Genomic DNA, 22,925 nt, shown 5'->3' on the forward strand with positions numbered 1-22,925 from the left:
AAATTTTATTTTCTGTGTTATGACTTAAAAATATTTTTTTAAGAATTTTATGCATTTTTTTTACTTACAACTATACCAATTATATGTTAATTTGGGCTTATACCAATTTAAATAGACAAATCCATTCATATTATGATTTTTATTCTTCAATGAAACTAAACCATGTTATGAATTTAGGGTATTTTTAATGAATTTTAAGCAAGTATCTTGCTTACAATTATACCAATTATAATTTGGACTTATACCATTTCAAATAGTGAAATCCATACTAGTCACGATTTTTATTATTCGACGGAACAGAAGTATGTTGTGTTTTAGGGTTTAAAGACTTTTAAGCAAAAATCTTGCTTACAATTATACCAATTATATTTTGGGCTCATACCATTTCAAAGAGAGAAGTCCATTCTAGTCATGATTTTTATTATTCGACAGAACAGAAGTATGTCGTATTATGGGACATTTTTTAAAGAATTTTAAGCAAGTATCTTATTTACAATTAAACCAATTATAATTTGGACTTATACCTTTTCAAAGAGAGAAGTCTATTCTAGTCATGCTTTTTATTATACGACGAAACAGAAGTATGTTATATAGTATGTTAAAATATTTTTTTTAAGAATTTTATGCAAATCTCTTGCTTACAACTATACCAATTATATGTTAAATTGGGCTTATACCATTTTAAATAGACAAATCCATTCCATTATGATTTTTATTCTCCAATGAAACTAAACCATGTTATATATTTAGCAAGTATTTTACTTATAAGTAAACTAATTATGATTTGGACTTATACCATTTCAAAGAGAGAAGTCCATTCTGGTCATAATGTTTATTTTTCGATGGAATAGAAGTATGTTATGAATTTGAAATATTTTTCTAAGAATTTAATGCAAACCTCTTGCTGACAGCTATACCAACTATAATTTGAGCTTATACCATTTTATATAGACGAGTTCACTTTGATTATGATTTTTATTCTTCGATGGATCTAAACCATATTATGAATTTAGGGTATTTTTTAAAAATTTAAGCAAATATCTTGTTTACAATTAATCCAATTATAATTTGGACTTCTATCATTTAAAAGAGAGAAGTCCATTCTAATCATGATTTTTATTATTCGACGGAACAGAAGTTATGTTTTAGAGTATTTTTTAAAGAATTTTAAACAAAAATCTTGCTTATAATTATACCAATTATAATTTGAGTTCATACCATTTCAAATAGAGAAGTCCATTCTGGTCATAAATTTTATTTTTCGATGGAACAGAGGTATATTCTGTTTTAATTACAATTATACCAATTATAATTTAGGTTCATACCATTTCAAATAGTCCATTCTAGTAATAATTTTATTTTTCGATGGAAAAAAAATTATTACTAGAAAAAATTATGTTATGAATTTAAGATATTTTATTAAGAATTTCATGCAAATCTGCTGCTTATAACTATACCAACATTTTGGTTATGATTTTTATTCTTCAATGTATATAAACCATGTTATGAATTTAAGGTATTTTTTAAAGAATATTAAACTAGCGTCTTGCTTACAATTGAATCAAATATAATTTGGACATTTCATCATTTCAAATAGAGTCCCTTAAAATTACTTGTGGAGCAATATATTTACTCATTCCCATGATCTTATAATATGGTGACCAGAATAGACCGGTCGATTCGAGTTCAGCACAGTCCCGTCAAAAAAATGGTTATTAATTTTCGCACACCGTGGCGACGAGGGGCCGAGCGTTGGAGGTGCCACGAGAGCCGTTCGACACGCGGCCGCCCTCGCTGCATCTTAGACGCCGCCCCCCGAGGCCGCCGCCGCCGCTCCCGACTGGCTTTGCATGAATGTTCGTGGCGGGTAGGCAATGCCCGCGCTCCCGCACACACGTGTCTATCGCAGGTGATAGCCGTCACCGATTTCGCCGCTGCCGTCTCCGCCGTTTCTAATTAGTTACACAACGGCGTTCCGATCGAGGAATGCGACTGCTAAATATAAGCCGATTGACTGTCGGCAACGAAACGACAATGCCTGTACGAAGTTGCGGGGCTTTGTATTATTCAATATCCGCATGTGATATGGGGAGCGTAAATGCCTTTTAATGTATTCTTGTTTGCTGTTTATCCTGACACAGGTTTTGCCGAAATGCGAGATAATTAAAATAGTTGTTTGTTCCGGAACGACTTTGGTCATACCACTAAGGATCTTGTTACGTCCTTCTGGCACATATTTTACGTCACTATTGAACGATCACACGACAATCTTCTCCCTATAGTTCAATTAACTGGGGCACAAATGAACGGCGTATATTGTTAAGCCGTGGCAGTAATAAGAAATAAAATAAAATAAGAGTGTCGACTTCTATTTTAATACTAACCACTTTTTTTATCAAACCACTTTACATATATCCAATTTTCTCTCTGTAACAAAGGCAGAAACATTTAAACACACACATACCACATAATGTGGGCGACTAGCACGGGAACCTTTTGGGTTAAATCCCTCTGATTCGTCAGAAATGTATTTGCGGATAGAACGGGATATTTGTCGTTGAAGTTTTCGTGGAACTTATGGATGTATGGACTTTGAGTCGGTCAAAATAACCTTTTCCAGAGATGATTTATTAGTATTATTTTATCTCGTTTAAAAACCGTATATGTATTAGTGTCCGTTATTCACCAAACTGGTTTTTTCACTTGGGAATCATCTAAATTATTTGTTATAGGCCCGAAAAAAGTTTTGAAATATATATCATTCTTATTATCCTCCGTAAAATGGCTGGTTGGATAAATGTCAATATGTGTGTATAATTATCAGTTGTATAGATTTTCATAATTGTCAATAATAAAATAACAAGGAAAAGGATTAAATTTCCCAAAAGGAATTAACGGCATTGGATTTTAATTTGCTTAAAGTTCACAATGGAAGCAAACTATTTTGATAATACCCAAATGAGCCAACTTAATAAATGTAATGAGTATTCATTTCACAAAAAATGAACGTACTACAAAAGTTTGTTTAATAATCGTAACTAAGTATTATGTAATTATTAAAATTAAAATGAAACGATATAGTTCTAGTCCCCTTATTTCTCAGTAAAATATTGCAATAATGATAAAATTATAATACCAAATTGAACAGTACTGCATAAAAAACAAAATAATATAACAGTAAGTCAATTTTTTACAAAAAACGGTTTAAACATCAAACTAAACATTAAATATTTGACAGACTGACAGCAGAAAAAAGTCGTCGTTCTTTTTATCCAGTCATGCCGACCGGCTCAAGCATATTTGGCCCGTATCTGAGGACTAGCAAACCAAGGAACATGTCTAGCTCCACCCCAGAAGACTTCCGCTGCTTGAAATCTGAAGTGTTCAATTGTATGATACACATCCTGAGCAACAATCCGGTTGTACAACAACTATTCGTTAAATGGTCCGAACTATCGTCCAAACAGCGGACATACTTCGATATGGTCCTGTACAAAGTACTGCCAAAAAACAGCCTATTCACGGCGATTATGAGCGCATTTTTATGTTGGGATATGGTCCAGGATGTTGAAGGAGCTGTCGGTTATCAAAGTGACTATCAGCAGGACTACGCTTTCAGTCCCGAAGAGGAGGACATGATGTCTGAATGTCTGGCAATAATTAAATGCGCCACGAACGTTATTAAAATGAAGGTGCCCCTTTGCGTGGAAATTGAGAATTTTTCGAAAACTTCTTTAAAAATTCACCAGCCGAATAGTGGAGGTGATAACAATTTAGATGTTTATTATCAGTAATCAATTTCTTTCATGCGAGAGCCTCCCACTTATTAATTTAGTGCCAAATGCGAATTTATACTTTTACACCGTCAAATTTATGTGATGTGTCTAAACCAATAAATGTTTTACAACTTTTAACTCCTTTTATTTAATGACTAGATGTATTTCCTAGTGTTAATAAATAAGTAACACTATCTTGTACATTTTTAATAATTGGTGTGGAATGGTTTTTTCTAAATTGAGCTGGACATAAATATAGCAACTTTAATTTTAAAAGGGATCTTAAATGATTATTATTTAATTTAACATTAACACTTTTATAATATACTGTGTTTTATAATTCTGAACCACTTCCGTGACATAGACTCGATAGTTTTTCTGGAGAGGGCAAGAAAAAACATCGATACTCTGTCTTTTAACAGATCCTTTACAATTTTGGATTTGTATTTGAGGTTGTATTCCTGTTAAAACACCTTGAATTAATTTTGGCGAGTCTCAGTTCCTCCAGGTTGGCTTTAATTTCAATTAATGATAAGATTGAATTGTTTTTTGACATTCGAATTATCCAGTTATCGATTTTCTTTCAAGTTTTTCGAACTCAGGCAAATTTTTTCGTAGCTACCACATGGCCAGTATCTCTAAATTTTTTAATAATACGGGACATAATTGAACTCTTAACCACCTCTTCTTGTTTCTTTCGGTCTTGGTAATTATCACGCAATTCAAGTAGTACACCTCATATTTTTAAGATTAATTAAGTTGCTATAATTATGGCAGCAAAATGTGTCAAAATAAGTATAAAAATTCATGATATATATAAATCGAGTATAAAATATTTAGAAATGACCCAATCATTAAGCTCCAATGAATCAACCGTTAGAAAGAAGCTTCGTGCAAAGAATTTCATGAAAAAGTTGGACAAATTGATTCCACATAAATTAAGTGATGATAACAAAGTTAGGCGTTTGACAATTGCCAATTTTCTCGTTGCACGCAACGCATATGAGCCTTTTATTGATCACATTATTACATGCGACGACAAATAGGCTGATTAGGACGTTTCTCGTCGGACTGGACACTGTATTGAAGCTGATAAACCTGATGGCAAGAAGAATTTTTTACTTGCAAATTTAGGTTCATGCTAGAGCTACCACTGTCTTATTAGAGACTTAAAGAAAGATTTTCTACCTCACCCCATCATCTAGTCCATCCATCAGATATTTTTCCATGTGTCTATTATTTATTTTTGTCTTTGGCAGTTTAATTCAGAAGAAGTGAAGTTGATAATCTAGGTAAACGATTAAAAAAATGAATATATTAATAAAAAATGTAGGAGATAGTATCTATCATTCTGCAACTAGTAAAACAAGTGTTACTTAAACATCCGCAGGTTATAGGTTCAGACTGTAGTTGTGACTGTATGTGATAGGGAAATAGTGAAAAATGCAATTATATAGTTCATTGAGTTGTTGCCCGCCAAGAAAGATTATAATTTAAGACGAGCAAACAAATCAAATTTATCCATCCGGTAGGGAAACTCACGTTATGCAAAGTGACAGTTTCCGATGTTCATAAATAAAACCCGATGTAAACAAGTTAACAAAATCCATCCCGATAAAAATTGAACCATCGGCGTCGCCTTCATGAAAACGCATGTTTATAATGTCGACGTTACTGAATTAATTTGTCCGTATCTAGCGTTCCGAACACAAACTAGATCCCCGTCACATGATTGATCAGCGCACATTATATTGACACAACTTGAATGATGCCAGGCGAAAATTATTATTTTTATCGATGAATCGCCCCCGTCACCCGACGGAATCTTTTTCGTCCGACTCATTTTATGGAGTGGCAGCTTTTTTATTTATTTTGCTCATATTGTGCGGATGGAACTCTGACAGGCGACATGTGCAGACGCGTAAGGACGTGTATTTTCGTAATGAGGATTCCGGACGAATGGAAAATTATCTGCGGGTTCAAATTAGTGGGAACTACAAATGTGTTTTTCCTTTTTTAATAATTCGCATCGGGTCTTATTGACGGCCGGCAATTAAATCTTTGTTCAATTTTATTTTTCTGACCCGATTAATTTAAGGGGTGACGTCCCATTTAATTAGTCAACGAGACACTTCCGGTGTGAAAACATGCACGCGGCGGCGAAAGGCGTCGCTTAACGTCGCACAGTTGAAGGTAGACAAAGCGTCACGGCCCCGTCGGCGTTACCCAAGAACCGGAGGCGGCGGGCGTCGTCATACGATAGGTGACATAATTACGAGCAAGTAGGCCACCGGGACCCTGTTAACCCGCCGCCGAGGAGCCGACGTCGCGCGGAGGCACCGCTGATTTATGTCCCCCCGGTTCGCCGTAACACGATCGTGCGCTGCTGATTAGCACCGCCGCGGCGCTCGTTCCCGTCGGGAGGACGGCCGACCGGAGAAGACGGTTTCCGGGTTGTCTTTCATATTTTGTCGGGGGAGCGGCGACGAAAGGCACGTATTGTGGTGAGGTGCGACGTACCCTGTTGAGATGGTTAGTGTTACAGGTTGGCTGAAATTCGGCCTCGGCCGTGAGGCGGTTGCGTTCCTGACCCAAATCGGCTTACACCCGTGGACGGGGCGAACATATTTTCTACTTTCCCGGCACGAATTAAAGTTGTGTTAATTAGTTTAACAATAATAAAAGGACAGATGATCGAAAGTAAAAAGTCTGCTCCGGAATCAGACAAGAAACAATTAGAAATCCTTTGACAGTAACTGAAACTGAATTATCTCATCTGAAAAGTTTCTACATTAATTTTATGCACGGTGTTTTCCACTGATAAATTTTATTAAACACAATTAAGTAATCAATTTTAGTAAAATAACAATTATGAGTCGCAGTATTTCCACCTCAATTAAATAGCATTTCCATTTAAATTTAATCAGCAATCCGATGCACCCAGACACAATTAACAGAACCGATCAGATAGCTAATTGTATAGTAAGTAGTTATGAAAAAAAAATGGTCCACCACGAGTGTTAATGACCGTAAATTGAGAAGGTTCATTTCCAAGAAATCTCCCAATTAAGACATCCCGTTTGAAAACTCATCCGACGGACTAATTTACGGAAGCGTTGGGACGTAAAAGCACGGCAAAAACCCAAGTCGCGGCACTCCTTCGCGTCCTAATAACTTGTCGGCATCCGCCGCGCCAACGAAAGGAAATCGGATATTTTCCGCGTTGGCGGATCCCGGGGGGCGGGTTATTATGTTTTGTATGTGCGAAATAGGAAATAAATAAGAGCAGCGCAAGATGATTTCTGCACCCCGAGGTCTGTTGTCGTCTGGCTTTTGAGAAACGAAAAAACCAACTAATATAGCAAAACATTATAATTGGATATTGAATTTCGGCACGAAAAAACATAACTGAATGTTCTCTGTTTGTACAATTTATGTGTATAGTAGAAAATTTTTAATGCTAACATCTTAAACCGTGTCTAATATGTAAATGTTGAAATTTATCCATCGACTTGTCTATATTATTTAAATAATTGTCTCAATATATTAGACACCTGTAAAAGTAAATTAAGTTTTCAACGTCTTTACTAACTAACTAACATCAATTTATTTAATATAACTTTTATTTAACAAAATAATCACTTAAAATCAACAATGTTTAAACCACGTTCTACAAGCAAAACCATTCTATGATTATTGAAACTGAGGAAAACATTAATTAACTTTCACAATATTAAACCGTTTATTATGTAAAAAACTGAACAATAACAAAAATAAATAATAGACACATGGAAAAATATCTAGTCCATATGGTGGATGAGATAGTTAATAAGTACGAGAAGTGGATATTTACATTAATTGTTCGGCCTCTTGGTAAGTAGTCAAAATGTCAATTTCCTCCAACAGTCCACCATTCTTGGATTAAGACTTCTAAACTTCTGTTCCACCAGGTTTACCAGCTTTATCCCAGTCCGGCAAGAATGTATCGTAATCAACTCATTCTTCTCATAAAAGAAGAGAATGTTATTGATCTTCATTGTCACTTTTCAAGTCGATGGGACTTGAATACACTATTTTCAACTCAAAAAATATTGTAAATACAATAAAGGAATAAATAAAAGGCATAGTCGGAATGAGCATAGAAAAGGTTTCAAATAATATATACAATTTAGTGCAAAAATATAAAAATATAATACAAATATGTTTTAAAATAAATTATAAACCAAAATCATAAATTACTTTTTCCGGTAGCCAATAGTTTCACAGTATGAAACCAGAAAACATATTTAACACATCATTAATTGATAACAATTAAGAACCGCGAGTTATGTTTAGAAACCAATGAAAATGCCATTAAACTATAATAATACGGTTCCAAAATAATCATCCAAGTGTAGCGAGTAACGCCCTGTTTTTCAGTAACAACCCATCCGAATATTCTTACGTAACGTTCGAGATATAATATTCGATTGGGCATGTGTAGAATTTCATACAAATTAGTTTAACGAGTCGTGTAATTTTGAAAAGAAAGTAGGCGGCATCCAGTGCCTCGTCCTAGATCATTTAGCACTTGTTACTGCGAGCGTAGTCACGATCTAAAAGAAGCAACATCTCAGGCATTCCCTCGGTTACATCGTTCATCATTACATAACGTCGTTATGTTATATTATAGGAAATTTGATTTTTTACATGGGTTTTGTACTAAAGAAAATGGTATAGGGAAGTAATAATTGAATGTTGTGGATGAAAATGGTGTCATGTAACTTTTTTGATGAATATCTTATTCGTTATTGGTTTCCTATGATTTATACACTTCCTATATTTAGCACTACACATTTTAGATATTAATAAATAAACTGATACATAAAAAGGAACAATACAGATAATTATTTCATTATTTTTCTGTTACAATAAAAACTTTACGAGTATTTTATTCATAGTAAAAAGTATATTAATCTTGAATCCTTCAGATCTTCAAGTACCACCTACATATTATTTTATATATTAATCAATCAATGAAAATATCGTCTAATAAGCTCAAACATCAATTCAACATTTATTAACAAAAATATTAATAAATCACACTCAAGAATTTAAAATTTAATTAAAAAATATTTAAATAAATAAATAATGATATTTATCAGATTAATAGAAAACTAAAAAGAAATAAATGATTATTTTAAACATTTTAATCAGATTTGAGTATTGAAATCCTAACAAAGTTGTTAATTAAACGTAACTGCTTAATAATAAAAGCGGATTAGTAGATCATGTAACTAATAAATCTTTTTATATACAATATATAAAATCTTTTTTTGTATAAAATATAGGTTCCATTCCTATATTGCGGTCAGATGTAACATCAAATGTTATCAATATCATTTTAATCTTTCTTTCTTTCATTTCATTTCTAGTTTATAAAAGTTTTAGACATTTTGGAAGAAATATACTTTCTTCAATGTAACCAATGCCATTAGTACGTTTAGTCCACCAGCAACCCAGTTATTAAAAACATATTGATAATTAAATCAACTTACAAATACAATCATAATAAAGAAGGCAGCAACATATGATGTTCTTGCCATCCACATACTGACAAAGCGATAATGTTCTCCAGACACCACATTCCTGAAAACAAACACATTCAAATTATTAGAAAATTTATAGTAAAATTTAATAATATACAAAGAAATTAATAATTTTAATTGTTGTGATTTTTAATGTTTTAATTTAGTTTATAACTATAAAACAGCATTCCTTATTATTACCTAAGATAGCCCTTATTGTTCTCCTTCTCTGCCAATGCTTTTACAGAGGCCATCAGTAAATCGTCGTATCCCAGGAACTCATCTAATATAATCCTACTGGCCGAGTCTCCAAAACACTGGTCAGTGTCTGGATCCAAAATCACCAGCCTGACAGGAACCTTTAACTTTTCTCGACTTTTCCTATCCAGCCTCAAAAGACCATATTCCAATGAGTATTCAACTATATACTCATCTTCCCACGCTAAAATAAACTTGTTGAAAGAAAATATAATCTTTATTGCTAATCAAATATACCTTGAGGTACTGTTTCTTTAGAAGGCTCTGAAATTACCTCCTCATTGCTGAGAAGTAAAGTCTCCGCATTTTGTGGATCTTTTGTTTCGCTGGCATTAATTCCATCGGGATACGCGGTAACATCGGAAGCTGTTGAACGGTACTCCGTTAATAAATGCATGCCATCCCAAACAGTTGATGACATGTGACTAAGATTCAACAAAGGATTTGGTGCTACACTGGACTTAGATTTCAGGTCATTATTGGTGAAATCTGAAAATTTAATACATAGAAAATTACATTATTATTTTATTAATAAATGACAATTATTATTAATTAAAATTACTTCACATATGCTTGACTCAATATGAATTTTGCAAACTAAACAAAAAATACACAAATTAACATTTAGATCATTTTTATGCCAAGCATATAAAATTACAATTATATAATGTTTGTTTAGTATAACTTGTACTACTGACACACAAAATAATTAAATCTAAACAATAATGAAATATAAGTTTATTAATATTTATCAAAGAAATTTTTGAATGCAATTTAAAATTATCTATTATTAGTTGTAACTGTTAGTTCCCATACTATTAAGTTTTGTTTATTAACTATAAATGTTATTTGAAATTAAACACTTACTATTATAATCTGTATCATTGAGAGGTTCAGTCTCTTTGCTAACACCTTCCACTGTAGAAGGTTCTATGCTGACAAAATTGTCCCTAGCCAACATAGTCAGTACTGTGCCTATGTCTTCCACTTTTTCCTGCTGTCTCAACCTTTCTTCTTTAGCATAACTCATGTCAAGTGTGTATTCCTTCCCATAGGTTCTGACCACTTCTATTCTGAGCACACCATCTCGAGGCCACGAATCTTGCACATGTTTTAAACATGTTGTTGGAGTCTTTGAAAACGCAATATGAATATACACTAACACAAAAAATGCACAAACTGCTTTCATCAGTATAACAAACTCTATAAAACGCCTGACAGGCCTAGGAAATGTCCTGGCATAAGCAACAGCTGCTTGGAAAAACAATGTGTGGAATAGTCTATCTCTCATATTAAAAAGAGGATTTTGGTTGTTGTTGCGAAACCAGTTGGTGTTTATTATTGGACCATTTACCACATGGTTATTTTCAGGGTTTGCACCCTCTGGGGGGTTAGCTGCATTTCCAGACATTATATTAGTTTATCCTATGCTGTATGTACAAGTGGGTTCATTCTGAAAAATAACTGTGGTTATTACTTCCTGATTAGTATAACCTAAGAATTTAATAGAAAAAAATGATTTCCGCGGTATTGAAAGAGTTTTTCTTAGTTTTGTATTTTTTAACAACTTAATAGGATGTGAAAATTGTTATAAATTTAATCAAATATAGAAAAAAATAAAATCTATGACATATTGAAAGTAAATATTACCTTTCAGCTAAATAATCTGCATGTAGTATTTAAAAATTAATTACATATTGTTGAGTATTTATTCTCATAGTTAATGTCTGGTTGTGAACATTCTTGTATTCATAAAAATGCCATTTTTCGTGTAAAGCACAGTTTATGAACCTTTAAATCTCAATTTTGACAGTGTTGACAGTGACAGCTGATTGTGAAAGGCATATTTTCTTTCGAGCGCCATCTGACCAAAATATGCAACTACTCCTGAAATTTATCTGACCCCGCAACCCATACTGTACCTGTGTAACTGAATTGCCTACTTCTGCGTTTTTGAGTTGTTGGGTGAATTATACAACTAGCATTGTTGGGTCTATTGGACTCTGTTGTTTATGTTGGACTTAGCCATAATAAAAGAATATATTCTATAAATAAAACACCAAAATCATATAAGTAAAAAATATTTATTATAATATAGAAATAGAATTTAAACAATTATTGGTCCGTAAGAAAAATAATACAGCAAAAATGAGGTGAACATTAAAAATTATGAAATGAATTTATGAAATAATCATTTTTACAATAAAAACCTCATAGAAATTATGAACGATAGCTTTTAGTACCCCATTTTCTGGCTTCAAATCGACTTATTAGCACCTCTGCTTATTCAAGTCTCATTTTCATTACCTTTCATCAACATTCTCCAATTCAGAATGCTCACTTTTCAGTTTTGCATTTCTCAAACTACTGAATTCATGGTTCAGTTTTTTTTTGGAACAAAGAGGGGAAATTTTAAAAACCCTTCTCCGAGTACGGATCCAAAGATGTATGTATGTCAGACACATGAAAATTCATGTAGGAATGACAAGACATGTATGCGAGGCATACATGGGTTTACTGAACCAGAAGACGTAAGGAAGGCTAAGATGGCAGCCCCCAGTCAACTGGGTTCGGAAAGAACAAGACCAATCGAGGAAGATCGGACATCTTCCTGGGAAAGGACTGGAATTGCAGTTGGATCCGTTAGATTCCCACTGACACTGGCTTGTGGAGTGGTACTGAATCCCAGGACCACAAGGTGGACCTATCCTGGGGATGGTTCACAGTCTTACATTATCGGATAAAAGGTTATTCTGCCAATTCAACATTTGTTAGAAATTGAGATATTGTCTTATATACTTACTGGTATTGTTGGGTCAAATTTGACACAAAACTAAACTAAACTAAAACAAGAATAATTGATAACTGAACGACTCATATTGAGTTGTATCACGCCTTGATATCTGTGAAAAAGTTATTGCGTCTATTCATTTTAGTACAGCTCTTTGACATTCCGGGGTATCAGTTTTGATCGAACATAGCACAATGGTGCGCATAGTTATTTCTGGTTGTTAGTTTCTATATCTACAAATTGATTCACCATTTTGGAACTGCTAACATTCAATTCTGTATTTTTTCGTGAAGTGTACATACATTAACAATTTTAGTCACCATCTATTTATGTAAATTTAATTAATTAAAAATGTAATTATATTTTTAATTTCATATCATTTATTACCAGCATATTCCAGACAAAATTACAATTACTGTGTATTACAATTTAGTATAGTCGAATATTTCATATTCTAGTTCTAGTTAAGTTTTAATAAATAAAAACTAATATATAATACATAATTTATATTTATTGTAATTCTTACATAAAATATTTCAACAACATATATTGTTTTGTACTCCCGTGATATTTTTACAATTTTTGTATTGTGACCATTTTAAAATTTAACAAAAATTGATTTAGGATATTTGTAAATCCAATTAGACTCGATAGTTGACATGCATTTTCTATAGCAAGACATCGGATAAGTGATCACAATGAGAATTTCAGAAGAAGTAATAAAATTGTAGTGCGAGAGGAAGTTACTGATGGAATAATTAACCACATCTTAGATGACAAAGCAGAACTATTTGAGCATACTGAGAAAGTTTTAGATCCCGTGCGGTCAAGAATGGAGCTAGGAAATATTTTCTATTACATTAATCATTCATTGACCTTCCTTTCGCTCATGTTTCGAAGTTTTGTACGATATGAGCAATTATTCATATCAGTAATTCCCTATCCCACTACAAATTTTATTAGTTCCCTGATATTCTCGTTATAATCAAATATTGTTCCCTTACTACAGTAAATATATGCCAGCTACCAATCTAATTGTAATAACTATTTTCCTTGTGTTTTAATTAAATTGCTGATTTTTAGCATGTTGCTTAATAAATATTTTAAGTGTAATAATGGAAACTATATTTATGACAGGTTACATTTACTTAATTTGAAAAATTCACAAATTCCATTGATTAAAAAACTAGACAACGTGAAATTTAAAAAAAATTTTTTTGACCTGTAATACAAACTATGGAATAACTTTCTACAATTGTTCATTTTCTCAATTCCACATAGTGAAGTGGATGAAAAGAATTTTCTTCAGCCAGTAAATAACACTTTTCTTGCAGCTTGATTCGCAGCAAACTGATAAACATGTCAGTAATAAAAAAAGCAGACAAACTAATTATTCATGTATCAAAAAGATTTCACAAATAAATTAGTGATTGTCCTTTGATACATGAACCAGCATTCTGTGTCAATTTTTTGCCACAATCCCTATTTATAAGTATGCTGCAAACCGCACTGCAGAATAGTGCTACTTAGTGACCTCAGTAAAGTCTTACCAACTACCTCACCTTATGGAATGATGTAAATGACACTGTCAATTTGGAATTTATGAATTCTTTGGACAACAAATTTTATGGAATAGCTTTGTACAATTGTTCATTACCTCAATTCCATAATGTGAACTAGTTGATAATAATTTTCTTCGATCAGTAAATAACACTTTTCTTGCAGCTTGATTCGCAGCAAACTGATAAACATGTCAGTAATAAAAAAAGCAGACAAACTAATTATTCATGTATCAAAAAGATTTCACAAATAAATTAGTGGTTGTCCTTTGATACATTAATTAGCATTCTGTGTCAACTTTTTTTGCCACAATCCCTATTTATAAGTATGCTGCAAACCGCACTGCAGAATAGTGTTACTTAGTGACCTCAGTAAAGCATTATCAACAACCTCACATTATGGAATGATTTAATGACTGTCAATAAGGAATACACAGTTTCCATTATTCAGAAAATAATCAGCATTGGAATTCAAATTATAACTTACAAATAATTTTGTAGTATATACTACTAAAAATTTAAAAATTGTGTCACTAATTGTAAAAATATTTCACCAATTGAAAATATCGTGAGAGTACATTACTTATCAAATTTTGTATCCTTAAACTTCATCTCTTTGCCATCAGGTGATAATTTCGAATCATGTTTTCTTGGGTTCTTTTCAGTCTCAAATTTTTCACAGCATCTTCAAATACCAATTTCTAATCTCGTTATAATGAAATTTTCAATCACAGCTTGGGCTGAAACAAAAAAAAATATATATGAAATTTATGTTTTAAAAATAAAATTCTAAATTACCTAAATTACTGTTATTTTCAATGGCAATAACATGTGCTGTATCATCATTGAAGTTAACTACTGCAAAATCTGCACCATGTAATAATAATTCTTGACATGTATGAGGATGATTTCCACGAGCCGCATACATTAAAGCTGTATTACATAGCTACAAGTAAATTGAAGTATAGTAAATCATTTATGTTTATTACATAATCAATATTACTTACATGATCAACATGGTTCACATCTGCTCCATATCTTAGTAATAGCCTTACAACTTCATGATGGCCTCCATTGGCTGCCAAGATCAAGGGGGTCTCTTCATCTGGTCCCAATTTATTAACTTCAGTGTCATGATGCAACAGCAACTCAACAGTATTAAATTGACCATATGCACAAGCCCAATGGAGTAATGTCAATCCATTGCTATCACACTTGTCGATATCCTCTAATTTAAGGTCCTCTTCTGTGATTTCACCCTGGCCTGCCCTGGTGTACAAATTCACCTCTGTGGGTTGTGGCAGAGGAGTTTCTGCTTGAGTATTGCCTCTTTGAAGGTTTGTGAGGACTGTGTTGAATGTGTAGCTCTGTTTATAGGGTTGGAACGCGCTTTTTCTGTTGGAATCTTGTAGGGAACTTGGCGACCACTTTTTGGGACCCCTTTCCAATTCCTGATGTAGGCTTAACGGTTCCGAATACGACGTAGGTGATGAAATAATGGGTTTGATGTCCTTTTCCTCATTGGACGAATCATAATACTCGTCGTCCATGTTTCACGACAATTCAGTTTAACTTTGAACTTGATACATTTGACGGACTGCTGAACAGAGTTCAACAATTGACATTTGGACAGTTCTGTCTCACTCTCGCTCGTGTCATATTCGCATTTTCCATTTCACAAACACCTGATTGTATTCAAAACAAAATTTGGTAAAAATGTAGATAATATTGCTGTTTTGTTTTTAATTTGGAGCTTTCCTGACCGTCACAACATGGAGCAGCTTATTAAGCTTAATAATCAAACGGCTGGAAGAGACAAAATCGCCAGGTAACTATAATGTTATGTTGTCAAAAAAACTTAACCTAATAAATATTTTGCCCTTTTAGATTATTGCAATACTTGAGCCGGTTTCTGTGGCATCGATTGCAACAACAAAAAAAGGAAGGTGTCACCGGAATAAAGAATTTAGAGTATCAACTTAGTACATTCAGAAAATGTATGTTACTAATTATGTAAAATACTTGTTATAAAAATCTTTATTTTTGTAGTGTTGAGATTTGGGAGAAGCATTGATGCAATATATGGAACATTACCGCTTTTCCAACAGGACGACTCTGCAGTTCGTTACACTTTAATATTGAGCAAGATATGTAATTCTTTGTTTTTATTGGCTGATCATATTCTGTGGTTGGGAAGAGCAGATGTATGTAATGTAACGACAGAGAAATGGAGCCAGATTTCAAACAAATATTGGTTATATTCGATAACTATGAATTTGGTTAGAGATTTTTATGAAATATCTTGTCTACTTAATGAACAAAAGTCATCAATTCTTCCTAAAAATGGTATACATAATATTAATGATGTCTACTCTGCAGTATTAAAAAGTTTAATAGTTATACACAGCAATAAGAATGTCTTGATTGATACTATTAAAAATGGATGTGACTTCTTTATTCCACTGACAGCTTTAGGACATATCAAATTTTCTCCAGGTACCATTGGTATTTTAGGGACTATTTCATCTTTGGCTGGTTTATTGGTCTTATTGGATCCAAAGAAAAAATTAACACCAGCCTAAATTTATGTATTATGTAACTTAGTTTATTTATAGGATTTTTTTACTGTGCAATAATTTGTATTGATAAGAAAGTACAAACATTGATTATATTTTTTATGGGACAGTAAAAATTTGTATTTTATAATATAAATTTTGTTCTCAATTGTGTTTTCTTACTATGCCTTTTACTCAAATTTAGAAAAATTAAAAGTATTTCGGTAAAAAAAATGAGTTTAAGAATACTAATTATGATTTTTTATAGAATTACATATGCATTAGAAAGCACTTTTTGCCAAAATATCTTTGCTATCATCGTCACTTTCATGACAGAACTGTTATTAAATAAGAATTTAATGAATCATTAGACAAATATTGAAAATGTCCTACCTTCGATAAACTGGAATCCCGCAGCTGGTAATATTTATTTTCGCACTGATGTCTTTGGAGTTCCTATTCACTTATAACACGGATTCTCTTATCTCCAGATCGTAAAAAAGGCAGGTTTCCGAAGGACCGAAGCCTCCGACGTCACTGAACTGAAACCATTATTAATTGTTTCCAATATTTTCAGAAAAATAAAAAAGTTTATTTTACTTAACTAAAATAATTCGGAACGTATATTGTATTTAAATTACTTATCTTATTATGTTCAATATAAACAATTTTGATATAAGGGGTGAGACTTTACGTAAATTTTGAAAAATATTTAAATACATTACATACATATTTTTTAAACATATTAAAAATAGTTTGGAAACTACTACCTAAATAAATGTATAATTGAATAAATATTTAAAATGTCCTACCTTATTGCTAGTTCTTCATTCTTGAGAGGTGTTCATCGTCTGGATGTTCAGAGTAAAATGAATTTGTTCGCAGAAATTCCTGCTATTTATACTAAAATTTTTGGCGTATCCATAACAATTTTTGTTTATTTTTTAATTTTTTTTAAGTAGGCTCTTTGTGTTAATTAAAGATAAGGGTGGGTATCCATCGAAAATATTGCCATTCGATGCGATATTTTTTCGAAGTTGTTTACTATGTAACTATGATCATTCTTTTTTTTTTAATTTTGTGATGCGATTGTTTTTGTTGCTGTGACAAAGCTTGTTTATTTTTTTTATTTTGCGAGAAGGCTGTGCAAAAACAAAAGGTTTGAATTTTGTTTCTGTATGACAATTATTGTTTATCGAAAATATTGTTATTCGATGCGTTTTTTTTCCAACTTGTTTAGTAAGTAACTATGATCATTATTTTTTTTTAATTTAGGGGTGCGATTGTTTTTGTTGTTATGAAAAAGCTTGTTTATTTTTTTTATTCTGCGAGGAGGCTGTCCATTAATTAATTAATTAAACAGTAGTAACGATAGCAACAGTTTAAAATAAAAAAAAAAATTAAATTTTGTTTCTCCATAACAATTATTGTTTATTTGTTTCTAAAATTTTGTGAAATAGCTGTTAATTAGTTCACTGAAAAAAATCAGGTGAGCTAGTTTTGTAACAATAGCAAATTTTTGTTTATTTATTTACTAAACTTGAGACATTCAAAATTGTTTGATAAGGCTAAATCATTTCCCAATCATAATAAACAGGTACCATAACTTTCGAAATAATTCAATATCCCTAATAGAATGTGTCAGAATCTGAAATTATAGATTTTTTTTTTTTTTTTGATGAAAAAAAATTTATTTTTAACTTGTACTTATTTATAATTACAAAGAAAGTTATTAATAATTTATGATTATTTTTACAGAACATTTAGTGCTACCCTCGTATCAGACGTTGCCTAACAATTTTTAATGATTTTACCATGTCTTACTTCCATACATATCATCTAACAATTCTTTATTTAAGTCTATTTCTTTCTGATCTGATAACTGATCGAGAATAATTTGCACCATGAACAAAAAGAAATTCGTTGATTGTTTTATGTTGATGGGTACTGCTTTATCATTGCGGGGTGGTGAAAAATTGCCGGAAATGGGAAGACCATTAATTCAAGATGTTTTTACAACTTACGTGACACTATCGTTTTCTCTTGAAGAATTTAACATCGATGACATTAAAAACATGGTAAGTGTTTTTTAATAATATATATATTGATATATCCCTTACTAGGGATCGAAAATTATGAGTAATTTATTTAATTTAATTTAAAATTTACTCTGTGATATTGTTTTCCATAATTTTAGAATGTCGAAATATCAGGACTGCTAAATCAAAAGTGGAGAGACCCAAGACTGGGCGCCAATGTAAGAACGAGAAAAATGGCTGTCGCTGGCCAAATCTGGAAACCAAAAGTTACCAATACGGAAGGTAGAAATACCATGTGCAACAACGAAGACACTATGTTCTGGAGAGGGTTTGGGGACGAAGGAGATGTCCTATTAAGTGAAAAAGTCAAAATTGCAACAAAATGCACGACCAACTTTAATAACTTCCCTTACGACACACAGTTCTGTGAATTAAAATTTGGTTCGTGTAAGTATGTAACATGTCGTTATAGAGGAGAACTTAATATTTGATTTTAATAGATCGCTTTCCTGAAGAAGAAGTCTCTTTCATCTGGGATAAATACGCTGTTGAATACTTCACTGACACTATTTCAAATGAATTTAGAATAATCAATATTACCACATATCTTAAGCACGACATAAGACCTTCTGGTAAGTTGTATTTTTATCTAAATACTACAAGAAAAGTAATCTGTTATATTTATTGTAGGAAATTTTAGTATTGCAGTAATTCAAATAGCTATAGAACGTCAAAATTTGCACTATTTAATTTGCTCTATAACACCATGTGTACTAATTAGTCTTATAAACTATTTAACGCTTTGGTTTGATGTTAACAACAGAACATCCAGGTTAAATTTAAATTTTATTTCTTTCGGAGTTACTTTGTATTTTTATTATATGTCCACGTGTGTTCTGCAACCAGTGTCCTATTTTAAGGCCCTAGATATTTTTACTGGTGTTTCTTTATTGTTCTCAGTTTTAAGTATGCTAGAATCTTTGATAGTTGATAGTTTTTGTAATGCTGAAGAAGACATATACCACTTGAAGAAGAGAGCTTGCAGAAAAGAGTACCCAAAATCTGTTTACTGGTTGGAAATGTTAACAAAAATTTCTGTTCCTTGTTTCTACACATTTTTCATTTCAATGTATGGATCAATATATGTAAAATAATTTTCTAAAGTTTAAAATATTATTTGTACATATTTATCTATTACATTTAACCAAATAAAGAACATGTGTATAATTTGTGCAACTTACCTATACACACGTCCTATTGGTAAAAAAATTAAATGTGAAAACTTTTCCAAAGAAGATTTTTATCCAACACTTGAAACTTACGATATGACCTATTCAACCAACAGATAGAAATGTGTTTTTTAATTAAGCATTGTTTGTGGGAATCGAAGTTATGGTACGTGTGAGATAGAGGATTTAAATTTAACTCCAGACGTGTGAGCTTTATCTGATATGCACGTTTTTAGATGCAGGTAGGTGATAACCATTTAAATAAAAAGATGTGGGTTTGAGGAAACTCGCCAATTCTCCACAATACCGACATCGAATAAAATATTGTAGCTGGGGCATACAAACATGGTGAAAACAAATGAAATTTCTGTCTTACAAAGGATCTCTTGGTTATTTAATGTGATATTTCATCAAATAGTGGCAGTGTTAACCGTTTTTATTTTATGGATAGTTTTTAAACATTATGAACTGAACGAGAATTTTACATGGCATATTATATTGTGCACAATTGCGGTAAGTTTACTTAAATATGAAATTCGAGAATTATACATAATTTACCCACAAACTTTAATTTAATAGTAATAAACCAAAAAATAAAGAATTTGTTTTACATAATATATTGCAGGAAAATATGGTCAGAAAATAAATTTATTTGATATTTTTATTAAATAATTTCTATAAAAAATATAGTAACTATAATTTTCCTTTGTACTATATTTTATATCAAATTATTATTGATTATTTTTATTTATTAGTATTAAACGGGCATATTATTTCCAGTACGTTCCTCTAATGGCTGAAGCAGTCATACTTTTCTGGGGCGATAATCTCTGGAGTCAGAACATCGACAGGACGAAAAAGTACTGGATTCATGGCACCGTCTTGTTACTTAGCGCCGTTTCTGTAACAGTAGGAATCAGTTTGTTGATTCAAGCGGAGCCACCGGGTGCAAAACATTTCTCCACTAATCATGGGTTAACAGGTAAATTTGTTTGTTTGTTATTTTGAGTTTGCACTAATTATTAAACTCAGACATTTTTAATCTATATCAAATATTGTTTAAAAAGTTGCATATCCAGAGACAAAGTCGAAGGCTTATCAACTATTAATTAAATTTAATCTAAAATGAAAGCTGACTAATTTATTTATTTCCTATAAACACATAAAATTTACATACATTTTGTTTTTTAAGTACCTTAATTTTGAACAATGGTTAATTATCAGTGAGTGTTATTAAAAATATCAAAAATATCCGTAAGAGAACAATACATTTCGTCATGGTTAAAATTTTCTATCAACAAAAATACTTGAAAGATCAACTTACTCACTCAATTAATTTTCCACAGGTTTGATTTCGTGGATTTTAGTTTTGCTTTCCGTAATCTTGGGATTTATCTCCGCGAATGCTCAAAAACTAAAGTTCATAATGCGTCCAGTGTTTTTCAAATTCATCCACAACTTGCTAGGCATTGCTGGTTACGTCATTGGTGCGGTGAGTCTGGGGTACGGCATCAATTACGGCATCCTCGGACAATTTTCGTCGAAAGACGCGGAAAGAGCTGCGATATGGTGTTTGGGAATTGCTGTATTTTGGAGTTTAATTGCTGCGTTGAAGTCGTGTTATAACCAAATCAAAGATATTTTTAGTTCCTCATAATTTTTAGGTATAAAATTAATAAATAAGAAAAAATACGACACTTGTTTTTAATAATTTTCCCTGAAGAACCTGATTTCCGGAAATGACGATATATTTACTATCTTTGTGCAACAACTTATATTTAATTCCTTTAATTTATAAATGTTATTTATATGTCTGATATTATCATAGTAAATCAGTACATAATATAAACTTAAAAGTAGGATCATTCTTAATACTTGTGTAATACTAGAATTCAGAAAATTTCTGTTATCTGATTAATTTATGCAAAACTCTCACAACAATCGACTATTTAGTAGATTGTATCGTGTCACTTATCTCTTAATATAAATGAGCAGCACAAACCCGAAATTTTATTAGACATGGCTCAAACAGATGTAACATTAACCCAAAGATGTCTTTGGATGTCACATGTCCTATTCCAACAGTGTGTTGCAGTGATTGTAACAGTTATTTTAAGCACAGTTATAGTCAATCTCGACATAAACAACATTGGAACATGGCACATTATTTTATGCACACTAGGGGTAAGTAAAGATGCATATTTAATTAAAAAATATAACAATTAACATTTTAGTACGCCTTCTTCATGGCTGAGGCAATTGTGGTTTTCGCAAAATCGAGTTTTATTACAGTATCCCTAAAACGAAAATTTCACGGATACATACACGGTGTTTTAATGGGGTGTGCCATCATTTGCGTTACCATCGGAATATCACTGAAGATTTACCAGAAGAGCACACATTTCAAATCCAATCACGCAATAACAGGTAATGATTAATTAAACATAAGACACCATCAAAGTCAACGATTATTTAAAACAACAGGTCTCGTTTCCTGGATATTGGGCCTGGTAGCTACTTTTGGCGGTGTGGCAGCAGCAAACGCCATACATTTTAAATCCTTTATCCGTCCGGTATGGATCAAGTTCTTCCACAATTTTTTGGGGATCGCCTCATACAGCATCGGAATGGCTTCGTTGGCGCTTGGTTTGTACAAAGGATCGATTAAAATGTACACACAGGACGAAACCAGAACAGCCATGGTGTGGGTTATTGGAATCTTGACGGTTTACAGTCTTCTCGAAGCTTTTAAATCGCTCTTCTTTCAAATAAAGAATGCTATATTTAAATGACAATCGAATGTATTTATTTATTTTTCTTAGTAATAAATGATTTTTTTTTTATTTTTGGTTTTTTAATTAAAATTATACACTATGTTGTGAAACAATTTTATTAAATTTTTAAAAAGTTTTATACTACAATAATATTAATAATAGTATATAATCTCATATGATTTAAAATTATTGATCTATTTTAACTTAAATAATAGATATTCTTCTTTTTCTCTGTGGCTGCTTTATTTTAATTCTTTTAGGTATACATTTTCTGTGGAAGTATTTTATTATCTAGACAGAACTAATATGAATAATTAAAAATTCAAGTTTAATTTCTATGATCTTTGAACGACTGAAAAAAGCATAACCTTCCTAAC

General features: G+C 31.9%; 7 protein-coding genes across 8 annotated transcripts in view; 5 read left to right on the forward strand and 2 right to left on the reverse strand.

Annotated features, from left to right (window-relative positions):
* LOC109595102 (membralin) overlaps positions 1-11,424 on the reverse strand; it is an 82,322-nt gene extending 70,898 nt beyond the window's left edge. The window contains exons 1-5 of the mRNA XM_049966516.1: positions 11,252-11,424; positions 10,469-11,054; positions 9,839-10,090; positions 9,545-9,785; positions 9,314-9,404 (exon numbers count right to left, since the gene is read on the reverse strand). Coding sequence (XP_049822473.1) covers positions 9,314-9,404; positions 9,545-9,785; positions 9,839-10,090; positions 10,469-11,012 — 1,128 coding nt within the window. The 5' untranslated portion in view covers positions 11,013-11,054; positions 11,252-11,424. The remainder of the gene's footprint in view (positions 1-9,313; positions 9,405-9,544; positions 9,786-9,838; positions 10,091-10,468; positions 11,055-11,251) is intronic.
* Positions 3,115-3,914, forward strand: LOC126265375 (uncharacterized). Its single transcript, XM_049966618.1, has 2 exons — positions 3,115-3,177; positions 3,239-3,914. The coding sequence occupies exon 2, from the start codon at positions 3,279-3,281 to the stop codon at positions 3,792-3,794; it is 516 nt and encodes a 171-aa protein (XP_049822575.1). The 5' UTR covers positions 3,115-3,177; positions 3,239-3,278; the 3' UTR covers positions 3,795-3,914.
* Positions 11,425-12,883: 1,459 nt separating the features above from the next.
* Positions 12,884-17,529, reverse strand: LOC109595137 (ankyrin repeat family A protein 2). Of its 2 annotated transcripts, XM_020010435.2 has the most exons (5): positions 17,319-17,529; positions 16,900-17,048; positions 14,959-15,636; positions 14,750-14,897; positions 12,884-14,691 (listed from the first exon to the last, which is right to left on the reverse strand). In XM_020010435.2, the coding sequence occupies exons 3-5, from the start codon at positions 15,499-15,501 to the stop codon at positions 14,639-14,641; spliced, it is 744 nt and encodes a 247-aa protein (XP_019865994.2). In that variant the 5' UTR covers positions 15,502-15,636; positions 16,900-17,048; positions 17,319-17,529; the 3' UTR covers positions 12,884-14,638. The 2 variants fall into 2 exon arrangements, 1 of the variants encoding a protein (XP_019865994.2); XR_007548835.1 differs by lacking the exons at positions 16,900-17,048; positions 17,319-17,529 and having other exon boundaries at positions 12,884-13,926; positions 14,320-14,691; positions 14,959-15,508.
* Positions 15,651-16,675, forward strand: LOC109595138 (peroxisomal membrane protein 11B). Its single transcript, XM_020010437.2, has 3 exons — positions 15,651-15,779; positions 15,839-15,948; positions 16,001-16,675. Exons 1-3 carry the CDS (start codon positions 15,724-15,726, stop codon positions 16,531-16,533), a joined length of 699 nt encoding a protein of 232 aa, XP_019865996.1. The 5' UTR covers positions 15,651-15,723; the 3' UTR covers positions 16,534-16,675.
* Positions 17,530-18,331: 802 nt separating the features above from the next.
* LOC109595087 (glycine receptor subunit beta) lies at positions 18,332-19,772 on the forward strand. The gene is made up of 4 exons (XM_020010371.2): positions 18,332-18,584; positions 18,704-18,992; positions 19,046-19,177; positions 19,236-19,772. Exons 1-4 carry the CDS (start codon positions 18,411-18,413, stop codon positions 19,697-19,699), a joined length of 1,059 nt encoding a protein of 352 aa, XP_019865930.2. The 5' UTR covers positions 18,332-18,410; the 3' UTR covers positions 19,700-19,772.
* A 152-nt stretch (positions 19,773-19,924) lies between these two features.
* LOC109595110 (transmembrane reductase CYB561D2) lies at positions 19,925-21,466 on the forward strand. The gene is made up of 3 exons (XM_020010400.2): positions 19,925-20,287; positions 20,555-20,756; positions 21,121-21,466. Exons 1-3 carry the CDS (start codon positions 20,120-20,122, stop codon positions 21,429-21,431), a joined length of 681 nt encoding a protein of 226 aa, XP_019865959.1. The 5' UTR covers positions 19,925-20,119; the 3' UTR covers positions 21,432-21,466.
* Positions 21,467-21,597: 131 nt separating this feature from the next.
* LOC109595088 (transmembrane reductase CYB561D2-like) lies at positions 21,598-22,615 on the forward strand. Its single transcript, XM_020010372.2, has 3 exons — positions 21,598-21,958; positions 22,009-22,201; positions 22,259-22,615. The coding sequence occupies exons 1-3, from the start codon at positions 21,794-21,796 to the stop codon at positions 22,564-22,566; spliced, it is 666 nt and encodes a 221-aa protein (XP_019865931.1). The 5' UTR covers positions 21,598-21,793; the 3' UTR covers positions 22,567-22,615.
* The last annotated feature ends 310 nt before the right edge of the window (positions 22,616-22,925 follow it).

This window comes from Aethina tumida, chromosome 1, assembly GCF_024364675.1.
Source record: "Aethina tumida isolate Nest 87 chromosome 1, icAetTumi1.1, whole genome shotgun sequence".
Lineage (NCBI taxonomy): Eukaryota > Metazoa > Arthropoda > Insecta > Coleoptera > Nitidulidae > Aethina > Aethina tumida.

Bases quoted from the DNA above. Each gene is read 5' to 3' on its own strand.
- LOC109595137 (XM_020010435.2), bottom strand. From the start codon at position 15,501: ATGGACGACGAGTATTATGATTCGTCCAATGAGGAAAAGGACATCAAA. The intron at 14,898-14,958 runs GTAAGTAATATT...ATTTACTTGTAG, and splicing joins ATGTGAACCATGTTGATCAT to CTATGTAATACAGCTTTAAT. The intron at 14,692-14,749 runs GTAATTTAGAAT...TTTTTGTTTCAG, and splicing joins TGAAAATAACAGTAATTTAG to CCCAAGCTGTGATTGAAAAT.
- LOC109595088 (XM_020010372.2), top strand. From the start codon at position 21,794: ATGGCTCAAACAGATGTAACATTAACCCAAAGATGTCTTTGGATGTCA. The intron at 21,959-22,008 runs GTAAGTAAAGAT...TTAACATTTTAG, and splicing joins TTATTTTATGCACACTAGGG to TACGCCTTCTTCATGGCTGA. The intron at 22,202-22,258 runs GTAATGATTAAT...TTAAAACAACAG, and splicing joins ATCCAATCACGCAATAACAG to GTCTCGTTTCCTGGATATTG.
- LOC109595138 (XM_020010437.2), top strand. From the start codon at position 15,724: ATGGAGCAGCTTATTAAGCTTAATAATCAAACGGCTGGAAGAGACAAA. The intron at 15,780-15,838 runs GTAACTATAATG...TTGCCCTTTTAG, and splicing joins GGAAGAGACAAAATCGCCAG to ATTATTGCAATACTTGAGCC. The intron at 15,949-16,000 runs GTATGTTACTAA...TTATTTTTGTAG, and splicing joins ACTTAGTACATTCAGAAAAT to TGTTGAGATTTGGGAGAAGC.
- LOC109595110 (XM_020010400.2), top strand. From the start codon at position 20,120: ATGGTGAAAACAAATGAAATTTCTGTCTTACAAAGGATCTCTTGGTTA. The intron at 20,288-20,554 runs GTAAGTTTACTT...TATTATTTCCAG, and splicing joins TTATATTGTGCACAATTGCG to TACGTTCCTCTAATGGCTGA. The intron at 20,757-21,120 runs GTAAATTTGTTT...AATTTTCCACAG, and splicing joins CACTAATCATGGGTTAACAG to GTTTGATTTCGTGGATTTTA.
- LOC109595087 (XM_020010371.2), top strand. From the start codon at position 18,411: ATGAACAAAAAGAAATTCGTTGATTGTTTTATGTTGATGGGTACTGCT. The intron at 18,585-18,703 runs GTAAGTGTTTTT...CCATAATTTTAG, and splicing joins TCGATGACATTAAAAACATG to AATGTCGAAATATCAGGACT. The intron at 19,178-19,235 runs GTAAGTTGTATT...TATTTATTGTAG, and splicing joins GCACGACATAAGACCTTCTG to GAAATTTTAGTATTGCAGTA.
- LOC126265375 (XM_049966618.1), top strand. From the start codon at position 3,279: ATGCCGACCGGCTCAAGCATATTTGGCCCGTATCTGAGGACTAGCAAA.